We start from the raw sequence: 13,063 nt of genomic DNA, 5'->3' as shown, positions 1-13,063 counted from the left end.
TCAAATCCAGGCTCCTAATAGAAATCTCACGCACTAATGGTTTTCCTGGCACCAGACTCTCCTAGCTCCACCAGTGCATGGGTCAGGAGGGATGACATTCCCTGTGTGGGCCCGCCGGCCTTTGCGCCCAGGAAAAGCAGGCTTGAATGCGGTCGTTCAGACTCTGGGATGTGTGTTTCGTTTTGTTCTGTGTGTTTGGGGGAGATTTTGTGTGTGTGTGTGTGTGTGTGTGTGTGTGTGTGTGTATATTTCAGTAGCAGCTGTCATTAATTATGTAGTATAGAATAAATTATGCCATACATAAGAATATCAATTGATTTCCTTTCTGCATTTCTCAAATAATGCTCCCACTGAGTGGTTTCCTGGCAGATGTGCAAAAAGTATTAACACAAAGCAAAGTCTGTCCAGTTGCCAATAATTGAGACTTTTGCTCCTCCCGACAGAGGTAAGCTAACCAGGGAAAGCACTCAGGCATGGCACAGGATAGGATGAGCTGAAGTAGAGACGGGGTGGGGAAGGGGCAGTGTCTGCCATTGTTTCCTGTGGCTGGGTTCTGATGCCCCATGAAGGAGGTTTGAAGAGTATAGATTTCAGCAGCCAAGAGGGCAGGTCCATAGTGTTTTATTAGGACCAGCGTTGGAGATAAGCCGGCTCCATTGGTTAGACCCCCAGGGGGGTCCACTGGGACTAACCCACACGTTCTCTTGCAGACGTGCTGTGTCCTGCTGGTGTTAGCTAGAGGTGATTCCCCCCAACACAAGTAGAGGTGTAAGAGACCCTGTGGATAGGAAACAGACGGTGGGCAGTGAGATATGAAATGACTCCCTTCTATCTGCATTGGCAAAGTAGTCTTTGTTTATAAGGAGCTAAGTGGGACAAATAGAGACTTAGGAAGATAGTAGGTTTTCACATTATTGAACAAAACAGCCTCAAATTTTGGTATTATTTTCTTGTTCTTAATCATTAACTACTGGGTTAAATCCCAAGTCTTGGGAAAGCATATTCATCTACCTACCCACACACCCATCCATGGACTCCATCCATCCATCCATCCATCCAATATTTATGAAACGCCTGATAGGTGCCAGGCACCGTGCTAGATTCTGGGCTTACATTGTTGTAATATGTCTAAAGCGGGATTTTGGCCTGCTAAGGGAGACTAGCAAGTAGAGCCAGTTGGATCCCATTTTTGAGAAATGGTTCAGTGTAGACACGGGAGAGTGGGAGCGGGAGGGGGAGGATGCCTGCCTGAGTCAGGCTGGGGCAGTGGGCTCCGTGTCATCAGAAAGGCCATGGCATGCTCAGTCTGGCTTTGTCTCCACTGCTGCATGATCTAGTTTCTTAAAAGTTTCCTCTCTCCCCCTGCTTTCTGTTTCATCTTCTATTACAAGCTGAAGAGCCTGGAATAGAGAGTTGAGGAAGGGTCAGGGTAGTTTCTGATGGTGCTGTCGTCCTGTGCTCCGGCAGAGATCTCTCAACTCATTTTAATCTCAAGCTTCAGGTCGCTCCCACGTTGCTACCCTTTAGTAGAGAATTGTGAAGTCAACTTGAAACCGCCATGGGTTGCCACTACACGCTTACCAGAATGGTTTGAATAAGATATAGTAACAGCACCAAATACTGGCAAGGGCATGAATGAACCGGATCACTCGTACATTGCAGGTGGGAATGTACAATGGCACAGGCTCGCTGGAAAACGTGGGCAGTTTATTATAGAACTGAACATGCAACTACCATGCAGGCCAGCAAGCTTGCATTTATCCCAGAGAAATGAAAATTTATTTTTATATAAAAACCTATACATGTATGTTTGCATGAGTAGTGTTTTTTTTTTTTTTTTTTTTTAGAATAGCTCCAAATTGGAAACAGCCAATTTCCTCCAACAGGTAAATAGTTCAACAAACTGTGGTACATTCATACCATGGACAACTACTCAGCAATAAGCAGGAACGAACACCATTGATAGGCACAGTGACTTGGAGCAATCTCCAGGGAATTATGCTGAGTGAAAAAATCCAATCCCAAAGGTGGCATGCTCTATGATTTTTGAAATGACAATTTTAGAAAAGATGAGTAGCTGCCAGGTTAGGGATGAAGGAAGGGGGTAAGGGGGAGAGGAGAGAGGGGAGGCAGTGGATATGGTATAAAATGGGAACAGGAGCGAGATCTTTGTGGTGATGGAACTACTTTTCATCTCTACCACGGTGGGTACAAAACCTGCACATGTGATAAAATTGTATAGAGCTAAACACACATACACAGTACAAGAAAAACTGGGGAAATGTGAGTAAGTTTGGTGAACTGTAATAGTGTCAGTATCATGGTGGTATTTGTGGTTTTAAGTGTACAAAGGACCTCTCTCTAGTATTATAACTGCATGTGAATACAACTATCTTGATAAAAATCTCCATTAGAAAAAGAACATTATATAAAAGTTGTCTGTAAGTAGAATCTAAATTTCTTAATGAGAAACATCACAGCCCAACATTAAATTAAGGCTGTGTTTTATTTGTACACTTTATTTGATCAATATGATTCTCTGTGCCTTCTTTCAAGTGACTAAGAATTCCCAATTGTAATCATCATTTGAACTGGCCTATTTTGACTTCTAGGTGGGGTTTTAAAACTTGAGCTTGGCATAGAGTGTATGCGTGACCAAAGCCACAATTGTATATGTGCTCAGATCACCCTGAAAATTTGGAAGACGATCTTAGAGCCCTGCTAGCGATGAGTCAGAAGTGTTGCTTTGGAATAAAAACATAACACATCTTATTTTTTGATTTTTGAAAAGCTAAAAAATACTCCGGCCTAGTTGATGTCAGAAGCTTAATACTGATTCTAAGCATTTTCACTTAAGAGGGAGACAAGTTTGATAAATAAGCACAGTCGTCAGCGTAGAGATAGGCGGGGTGTTGGCTGTCTTTAGGCCTTTGCATGTGAAATTGGTCATCGAGACACTTAGGAAAAGTGGGCCATCCGTGCTGCCACTTGCCCTGCCAGGCAATGCCACCCTGCAGTCCCTAGACCCCTCTGCACACTGCTTCAGATCCAGGCATGTGTGTGGGAGGGATGGTGGCCGGGCCAATGTGCCCAAGGGCCCCTTCTATGGTGGGGACTGCCCTGCAGTCATGAGAGTTGGAGAACAAGGTGTGGGAGGGTTGATTATGCTCTTAGGATTTTAATGGTGTTTTGGGAATGGGATTCCAGTGGCGTTTTTACAGATAAAGTATGAAAATCAGTATTTCAGTGGGGGCTCTAATTTATCCAACAGTTTTGTGTAGGTGATTCTTTTTGCATCATCCATACCTTTTTATCGTACTTTTCATTACCTGTGTGCCATGAATATACGTAGTAGAGTTGGCTGTATTCCTTGGGGGAGAATAAGTGGGTAATGTTAAGGTTTATAGAGAGCATGAGCATCTGTGATGTCTTAGAACAGTATTGAATGTTGTCTGCCTGTGCTGTTTGGCAGGAGGGAAACCGTGGGGGATGAGAATATGGGACAAATTTGTCTGCCCTAAGGTGGCTTTTGAGACCACTGTTAAATGTATCAGAGGCTCTCTCAAGTAGATGGGGTTTACACAGCACTGTCAAGTATTTCCTGAAGGTTCTTTCAGCCTTTTCCAAGTTGAAGCAGCTTCAGTCTGTGGTAAGTTCCCAAATGAATCCCAGCAAACCAGCTTTTTCCAAATGGATCAAATGGCACTTAATAAAAATGTAGCTGTGTCTGTGTACATAGCCACACATGCATGAAAAAGAATTCCAACGGTAAACGCTGTAGATCATGCTGGAAAAAGATCCTCCTGTTTTTCATTTGTTTAAACTATCTCTTAAAATAGTCTTTGGCAACCTCGTTCCTTATAATTGGATTCTCCCCAGAGGTGAGTGTTGGGGGGAAATTTCAAAAGCAAATTTATGTGGCTGTTTTCTGTGGGTAGTAGGCTGGAAGAATAGTAAAAATGAACTTCAGATTTCTCTGGTTTTCTTGGAGCTTAAAAGTGGCTGGCCTAGTCTCACATTTGAAATGTTCTGTCTTGGGCTGAAGTACAGGTTTGGGAAAGAGGAGCACGCAGGCAGTATTTTGGAAGAGTTGGCATCTAAGGATGGCGTTTACAATTTACACACCCACATCTACCTTTCCTTGAAAGAAGACTTTCTCTTTTCACGAGAGGACCTAAATCCAGACAGTCCCCACTTTTCCACTCGGCGTATTTCTGGGAACCACATTTTAAAATGCACATCCATTGAGACACATTTCCTAGTAGGAATAACTACTAGTATTTGCAGCTTTCTTACTAGGTGTGCAGATGCTGTTCTAAGCATTTTACAGGCATTAATTTATTTAATCCTCACGATAACCTCATGAAGTGTAGGTACTATTATTATCCCAATTTTATATATGAAGAAACTAAGGCACAGAGAGATTAAATAAGTTGCCTAAGGTGTCACAGGCGGTTAATGGAGACACCAGCATTTGAATGTAGGTCCTTAGACTTGAAAACTTGAGTCGTTAAACCATGGATGGTATCTTGCATTTCAATGTTAAAACATTGCAGTTTTCAAATAAGGCTTTACCAACCAGCTATAACCAAGAGTGTGTCATAAAAGCAAAGACATGTTAATTCGCCCATGTAGTTATTTAATGTAATAAGTATAAATTACTTGATAATCGTGTAGAAAAATATTCCGATTCTCCTAAAATGGGAATTAATGTATCAGTCAGATGGACCATGCAGAGGCCTCTGTATCCCAGCAATCATGATAGTTTTTCTGTGATACAAATTTGTAAACAATATGCCAAAAATGTAATTACATACTTTCAAGTCTCTGGCTTAGACTTTAGAAAGGTTTCATTGGGTTTGGATAGCCTGGTGTTCTCAATGTGACTCCCTAGAAATGTGTACTAATACTTTCACCTTTGCTTCTGAAGGGTGGTCGGTGCAGGGCGTGGTGGGTCCAGGTCAGCAGCTTTTCCAGCTGTCTTCTGGCTTCCACGGTATAATATCTATTGAAAAGTCAGCTTAATTAATGTCTTATTGTAGGGGGGACCCTGGGGGTTTGGGTGGCTTTGGTTGAAGGCAGGAAAGTGATTACTCGCCTGTGGGTGGGATCTGGTGGAATTCTGGGGTCTGATGTGGAAATTCCTTCTGAATCCTCTTGGTCTGTGTTGTACCAGATTCCCAGGAGAGTGAGGATAGAGTTTGGTTACTGAGTTAGCAAACATGACCCTTGTACATGTAGAACCTTAAACAGCAAAGCCCGTGAACTAAATTCTCTCTTTTCCTCCCTCTCCCTGTGTATCTCCGCAGCACAGACCCTGGATTCTCACGGGCTATGGGGTGTGGGCCTGCTGGTGTGTGCTGGGGCTCCCAGGCGTGGCCATGGTCTTGCTGCACGCCATCATCTCCTTCTGTGTGGCCCAGTTCCGGTCGCTGATCCTGTCATGGCTCTGCTCTCTCCTCTTGCTCTCCACCCTGAGGCTGCAAGGGGTGGAGGAAGTGAAGGTAAGTGTCTTTCTGTTACCCTCGGGAAGGAAAAGGCTCTGTTGGCTTTGCCCTGATCTCAGCCCATTACCTTTGTTTTCAGACAAGAGACGATTGTAGAACCAGGATGGGGCTCCCCCTAGCGACCATACGGGGTTGATACACGTGCACCCCGGCGGGGCATTCTGCAATCTTGTCTTTCGTGTCTGGCCAAGACACACAAGGTTTTGTGTCTCCCTTTGCCTTTTCTCTTAGGTAGGCATTGGAGGGTGCTGGATGTTGCCAGGAGCAGAGGGGCAAGAACAAAGGGCAAAGAAGCAAATAGTCCCATAGAGATTTAATAATAATCGTCTTGAGAGCACTTTACAATTTGCGGTGAACACTCACATTCCTTATATCCAGTACCTGCATGTGATGGTAAAGCAGGTGTTTTTCTTAGTTGATGGAACAGGTTTATTTATTATCTACTCGCATACCCCACTGGAAACTCTTTGAATTTAGAAAGTGAAAAAAAAAATGTTTTTTCCCCCCAAAGGCCACAGACCAAGCTTTCATTTTTGGAAACCCAAAGACATTGACAGACCTATCAATTTTTCGTGCTAATGGAGGAGGACATTGGGCCTACACCCCGCTTCTTTATGGCTTTTGTTTGCATTAGTAAAATTTTCCTTTATAGGCATTTATTTTCTTAGCTTTATTTTTTTCTTAGTCACAATGACAGTGCATTTTTATTTTGTGAGCGGACACCAGCTTTGGCCCAGGGGGTGACAGGCTGCGTTCCAAGTTGGTGTGTGTCGCTGAGCTGATGGCACCCATGGGCGGACTCTGCCCACACCGCGTTTTCCGATTCCTGTTGTACGTTCTCCGATCATCCCCTGGGCTGTGAGCACCGTCCCCTGGACACCTCCAGACCCTCTGGGTGTGCCTTTGGCAACTGGAATGACCTGGCCCTGCTGGTCTCAGGCCCACTCTGAGCTTCTCTCCCTGGCCTGTCATCTGTTGATTGATTGTTTCCAAGTTGGAGAATCCAGCTTGTCGTCAAAGCTGCCAGGGAAGCCATCAGATCTGAGGTTGCGAGGGACGGTCGGTGTGGAGCTCAACCATCCAGAAGTGGGAGCGTCCCCCGGGGTGGCAACACGTGGAAAAAGCAACACAAATCCAGGGCCCCAGCTCCAGTGTCTGTTTTTGGGATCTGGGCATTAGGGCGCCTTCAGAGCTGCAGGGTCAGTCAACTGCAAGAAAGGCCAGCTTGAGAGACTCGCAGCTCCGAGAACATGGGGCCATGTGCCCAGGCCAGAGCCATGGCAGTTTTCCATCTTCATCAGCCACCTCCCCTAGCCCGGTTCTCGGCCACTGCCTGAGTGTGGGGTCACAGGAGCTGTTGTCTGGGTCAGGCTAATCTGCTTATCTTTCCCTTTACCACATGTACACATGTCTACCCTGTCTCTTGGAACCAACCTCCCTCCCATCCCCGTCCACCAGATTCTCTTGTCCCTTTCAAAGTAGGCTCAGACCAGTCTCTAGTGCTGTTCCTATCTCTGCATAAAACATTTCTCCAACCCCAGTTTTTCTTTCTGTGTGTCCTCGGATGGCATCAATGGGTTGTACTGACTGCTCTCACGAGTGCTGGGCTCTGTGCTGGCTTAGGATTTTTTGTGTTCACTTTACATGATGCAACGTGGACATCTATTGCGTGGGGTGTCTGGTTTTGTGGACTAGAACAGAAACTCTTTGAGGGGAAGGGCAGTGTTTCCAGGCACCTGCGTATGAGACTGCAGGCCCGGTCCCCGCAGGTGCCTGCTGACCGAGCGAATGTGCCTGTGGAGATCGTATGGGGGCAGAGGAAGGAGTAGGCATGTGCAGTGTCCCATGAGGCTCCGTGTGACGTCCTGCTGCTCCTGTGTCCCGGGTGGTGAGAGGGCCGGCAGCTCTCTGAATGGTACTTGATGCTAGCGGATCGGTTTCTCTGTAGGCTGTCCTTTATTTCTTCCCCCCATTAATATTCCTTGCAAAATCTTGGGAAGTTTCTTACATTCTCTCTTCAATCACTGTGGGACTGAAACTCCTGTGACATCTTTATTTTTGTTCATGTGCTCATCGATTCACTCTTTTGATCGGGGTGACCGTAGAACTCGTGTGTCCTGGATCTGCACAGTGGGAGGAAGGAGCATCATGGGAAAAATGGGCCGGCGGCCTGGTTTCTAGTCTGTTCTATTCTGTCTCCCTCCTGCTCTTGAAGCTGGAGGCGGCCATTTAATGTCTGAGCCTCAGTTTTTTTTGTAGAACGGAAGTAACAGCTGCTCTGCCTGTCTTACGGGATTGTTCCCAGGGTCAAACAAGATCAACGTTAAGTGATTTTATGAAAATTGTAGCTGTTAGGGTTGGACACTCCCGAGGAGCACATGGCGCTGGTTGAGAAAGAGTTCTCACACAAAGATTAGGATAAAAAGAAGTAAAGTTTATTTACCTTCCCAAGAAGGGAAAGGAAGGAGAAAAGAAAGGAGAGGAGAAAAGAGAAAAAGGGAAAATGGCACAGAACTGAGAGAAAGTAGTGAGAAATGCCAGCAGCTGAGGAAAAGTAGCTTGGTGATTTTTAAAGGGTAAAAATCACTTTTTTTTTTTTCCCTGTTGCTGCAGACTGATAATAGGAGTGGCTGTGTTTGCTCTTTCCATTTTTTTTTTTTTTTTTCTTGTGAGGCTGGCTTTCCCAGAGTTCTTGACATGCAGTCCTGGCAGGAACTGAGGCGGAGAGCTTGCTGCACCATGTTGTCTGTCTGGGGCTCTTCAAGGCTGCGAAACAATGAGTTAGGTTTGAAGACAGTGAATTGAGTCCCGTGTGTTTAATGAAACAAAACGAAGGGCAGTTGTGCTATGAGTTTTCTCTTCAAAGGAGTAATCGTGTTTCGTGAGTTTATTCCTCTTCCTGTTTATTTTTCTGTTAGATAACTTACTAACAAGGCCACTTTCCAGTGGCCTTTCAAAAGTTCAAGTATTTTTTTGCTGCTGTTAGACTATCATAATTTTTCTCAATCTCACCAATGGATTGGGGCTAATACTTTGTTTTAAACACACATGTCAAAATCTGGACTTATTGGAGTAAATTAGGTAGTAACTCTGCCTTAACAAAAGATGCGTGTCTTCCTCTCAGAATGATTAATGAGGCAATCATTTAAACAAGTGTGTTTAAAAATGGATTTGCAATAAAAATATGAACATAAACCTAATGTTTTAGGGACCTGGCCAGTGTACAGAATCTAATTTATCATTTCTTTGGGGACAGCATCAGTTATGGATGTTGGTGGTGAATAAATATTCACTTTCTGTGCACATTTTATGGTGAATTGAAAAACACTGCAGAAGGAGATGAAATGCCCAGGAACAAGTTGGGTTCCATGCTTCTGCACCTGTGGTTCTCTTGATACGCATGTTCTGCTCACCCTTAGTGGCTGAAGTCTTAGACAAGAAGTGGAAACTCTGTTCAATGGTTGGTTTATCTGTGAACAGCCTTAAAAGACCCTCATGGATCAAATTAACTACTCATTCCTTTGACCCAATTCTATATCTTGTATATAGTTCCATAAATTGTTTTTTTTCATTAAAAAGTAATATGTATTTTTAGAAAATATGGAAAACATAGAGATTATAAAATGATTCATGATTTTATTCCCCCGATATTAACATTTGATCACATTTCCTTCTTGTCTTTTGTCCCATGTGGGGTTTTTGTACAGGCCTGTTCTTGTTTCATGCTGGATTGTAATTGCATTTTTACAAACCTGTCTCCTGTATGAGAATTTAAACACATTGAGAGCAGGGACTATTTCTTTTAAATATGTGTCTCTAGAGCTTATTTGGCAAATGGTACCCAACTACATATGGAGCCAAATCAACAGAAGGGTGAAAAGAAAAATATGTTGAAGACAGAAATCCCACGTGACATTGTAAGTCCCTTTGTCATCAGAGCTGTCACAGTAGCCATTGAATGTAGCTAATCTCCACTGGATGCATCTAGCAGATCCATAGGCAGGAAAACCTTCATTCTGTTGCGTGTCAGGTCTGATGCGAAGTTTGTTAGAGACGTTCTTTTCCCCACTGCTCGTTAACTGGTTGCTTTGATTAGCAATGAGATTAACCTGGTGTTCATTGGGTCTTCATCCTCTTTATGGTAGAGCTGCTCTACTTGGGGAAGATCTTACTCCCAGGGCTCCTGGGCTTCTCAAAGGTGGCCAGCACCTGCATTGGACGATGTCCCTCCTGAACACTCTAAGGTTGCTTTCTCCTTCTGATTCTGCAGAGGAGGTGGTACAAGACGGAAAACGAGTACTACTTGCTGCAGTTCACGCTGACCGTCCGCTGCCTGTACTACACCAGCTTCAGCCTCGAGTTCTGCTGGCGGGAGCGGCCGGCTGAGCGTGCCGCCTACTCCTTCCCCTGGCTGTTGGCCTACGTCTTCTACTACCCGGCCTTCCACAACGGGCCCATCCTGGGCTTCCCGGAGTTCGTCACACAGGTGGGGCCCGTCGGGGGTTGGATTGAGTAAGTCCCTGACCTTGTTGCCCAGGTCATCTCTGGGACTTTTGAACCTTTTCATTCAGGTGTGCTTGAGATTTAAGACACACGCTTAGCTATTGTGAGTTTTCACGTAACAGACCAAATACACGGGAAAATAAGGGTGATCTGCCTCTCATGTATGTTTGCTCTAGGGGTGCCCATTCTGATTCTCAGCGGAGCGCGGCAATTGGAGCTGATAGCTGGGGCACACGGAGAGGGACTTGGGAGTTGGTGTCCATTGCAGGGAAGTCCTGGGGAAAGAAAAAATTTATGAAATAGGCCTGCCGTAGCCTGGGAATCAAGGGTGACCCAGATGAGAAAATAGGGATTGGGGGGGGGAGGTGAAGAAAGTTCAAGGGCAATGGTGCGTTTTCGGGTCTGGATGCCTTTGTGTGCCTGGGCCCTGCCTGACTTCTCTGGATGACGTCCTTGTCCCGAAATGCCATGTTAGGCTGCCTTCGTTGTTCCCACTTCACCTTTCCCTCTCCTTAGAACTTTCTTGTTTGTTTTTCTTTTCCTTTAACCCGTATCTAGTTTCATGGAACATGTTTGCTAAGTTAATTCACCTAAGGTATTAATAATCAATAATACCTACAGCAGTGTTTCTCAAGGGACATTGCTACTCCCACCACCAAAACGAAACAATTCTGATGGAGAGAATAACATGTTTGTGCATACAACAAACACACACACGCCTGGCATCATGGTTTAAAGTGGAGAGCCAACAGCAGTCTGCACGTTTCTGGGGTAGGGGAACATGAGGGGGATGCCCCCTGGAAAAAAAAGGAGCATTCTTAGAAATGCTTCTGTCTTGAAAATTCCTGTAAGTTATGCATTGTACTCAGAACTGTATTTTTGCATTATAACAATGACATAATGTTCTAAAACAGCCAGTGAAAGTGTATAACTTTTTTTCTCTTTAGAAATCTTAAAGTGAAATTGACATTCTAGGTAGATGTGTGTTTAGGGTGTGGTTTCTCATACCTTGGTTTGGGTTACATAGGATCTCTTGTCATGAAGTTAATTTGAAATCTGTGTTTAAAATTATTGTATAAAACCATGGTCCCCAAGGGTCTTGTGGCCTCTTAGGAAAATCAGGCCACATGGCAGGAGGGCCAGCGAAGCTTCATCTATATTTACTGTTGCTCCCCATTGCTCCCCTTCTCCCCATCGCTTCTCATCTCCCTGCAACGTTCCCCCACCCCCAACCCCACCCCCCACCCTCCCACCCCCGCTCCTGGGTCCATGGAAAAATTGTCTTCCATGAAACTGGTCCCTGGTGCCAAAAAGGTTGGGGACCACTGGTGTAAAAGACAGAGGAGGTGGTTTAGCGGTGGCAGCAGATCTTCTAACTCTGGTTTGCAAAGTGTGGTCCCTGGGCCAGCAGCATCTGAGTCAGCATCGCCAGGGAACTTGTAAGAAATGCAAGTTCTCAGGTCCTACCTGACCTCCTGAATCAGAACCTCTGGGCGTGGATCCCAGCAGAGTGGTTTAACAGGCCCCCAGGTGGCTCTGATGCTTGCTAGAGGTTGAGGATCAGCATCCTTCCTTCCTCAGAAGGGGGTGTGGGAAAGATGCTGTATAGGGGTGGGTTCAGGTCCTGCCAGTTTTGTCTGTTTTACAGTCTCCTCACCATTGTGAGTTTTGAAGTCTTCCCAATTTTCCAGGCAAGAACTTTTGGACTAAACATCCATACACAGACATCCCTGTCCTGAGGACAGATGGTGGGTAGGTAATTCTCAGAGAAACACAGACTAAATCCATTAGGAGGAAACAAATTATTTTCCTAACTGCCCCTCCTTAATAAGGAGCTTTGTCCTGTAGGATCTGCACTTTGTTATGGTGCAAAGCAATGGGTCTTTTTGCTTCTCATCTCCTCTCAATTTGTGGTCTGTAGGGTCCAGTGGGAATATCGGAGGCCTATTGTGGGGTCCTGTATCTGTCATGCCGAGGCTCACTTCGAGGTTATTGCTCACCTCAATCCTCAGCCCAGGGCTCATATTGTCTGGTCTCAGTCTGGGGGACAGAGCTGTCGTTTCTTCCTATCCAGGCTCAGTTATAGAGACTCTGGGTTCCATGTATATCTTATCTCTCTCTTTCTCTCTCTTTTTTTTTTTTGCCTCTTCTAAAACAGTAGCAATTGCAGAGAGCAGAAGAGAACTTGGAAGGGCAAATTAAAATGTTTCTGTATGATCTGAGAATATTCATAGAAAAGTCAATCTAGAAAGGGAAAAATGTTCAGTGAGCTACAAGCACATACAAAAAAGCCAGGAAGTTTCTGCAGCTGTGAAGATGCCTATGGGTGCTTCCCTCCTATAGGCAAGGGGGCTTTGAAAGGGGAGGAGTTGGTTAAATCAAAAAGCTAACCTAGTGGTGAAAAGATTCTTTCAGAGAGACCAGTAGGGAAAAAGGTTGGGACGGGGAGGGAGAAAGCTGTTGGAAGAACTTGTAAGCAAGATTTGTGCTTGCAGGTGCTTGAATGAATGAATGAACATATACAGTGCCTTCAAATGTAAGCATTGGTAGTATTGAGATTCATAGGTCTAATTGTCAGGTCAATGCTCAGAAACAACAAAGAGCAGCAGGGTGAGGCTGCACCACCAGGGGGCAGCAGAACCCCATCATGGAAACCAACCCAGGAGGGAAATTGGTGCCCGGTTGGGAATTTGCAAAGTCCAAGTGATAAAATGGCCATGTTAGGTACACCCCTGGAGGGGGATGTGTCTTTCACCCAAGTTTTTAGCATGTAAATTTACATACACAAAATGCAGGAAGTATAGAAGGAGGTGCTTTCTGTAATGTAAGGCATGTGAAATTTACACACATCATTCACAAACAGTTAAAAATTTACCTCCGTGCCTTAACTTGAAAGCCATTTCTGGTGGCATTTAGAGCCCGATGGGCCTGATTTATTTTTGTCCCGTGTTTCTGTGGAACTTGGATATCGAGCCAGGGTGAGGCAGGGATGGGGGGTTGAGGGAAGAGCAGGACGTGCCGTTTATTTGCTTAGCTTGGAGGGTAGGGCCACG

The 13,063-nt window shown here is 45.0% G+C and overlaps 1 protein-coding gene across 1 annotated transcript in view; it reads left to right on the top strand.

Annotated features, from left to right (window-relative positions):
- HHAT (hedgehog acyltransferase) overlaps positions 1–13,063 on the top strand; it is a 258,988-nt gene that overhangs the window by 35,519 nt on the left and 210,406 nt on the right. Inside the window, exons 5-6 of the mRNA XM_012781705.2 lie at positions 5,310–5,504; positions 9,778–9,993. Coding sequence (XP_012637159.2) covers positions 5,310–5,504; positions 9,778–9,993 — 411 coding nt within the window. The remainder of the gene's footprint in view (positions 1–5,309; positions 5,505–9,777; positions 9,994–13,063) is intronic.

This window comes from Microcebus murinus, chromosome 23, assembly GCF_040939455.1.
Source record: "Microcebus murinus isolate Inina chromosome 23, M.murinus_Inina_mat1.0, whole genome shotgun sequence".
Classification (NCBI taxonomy): domain Eukaryota; kingdom Metazoa; phylum Chordata; class Mammalia; order Primates; family Cheirogaleidae; genus Microcebus; species Microcebus murinus.
This window is presented reverse-complemented; position numbering and strand designations above follow the sequence as displayed.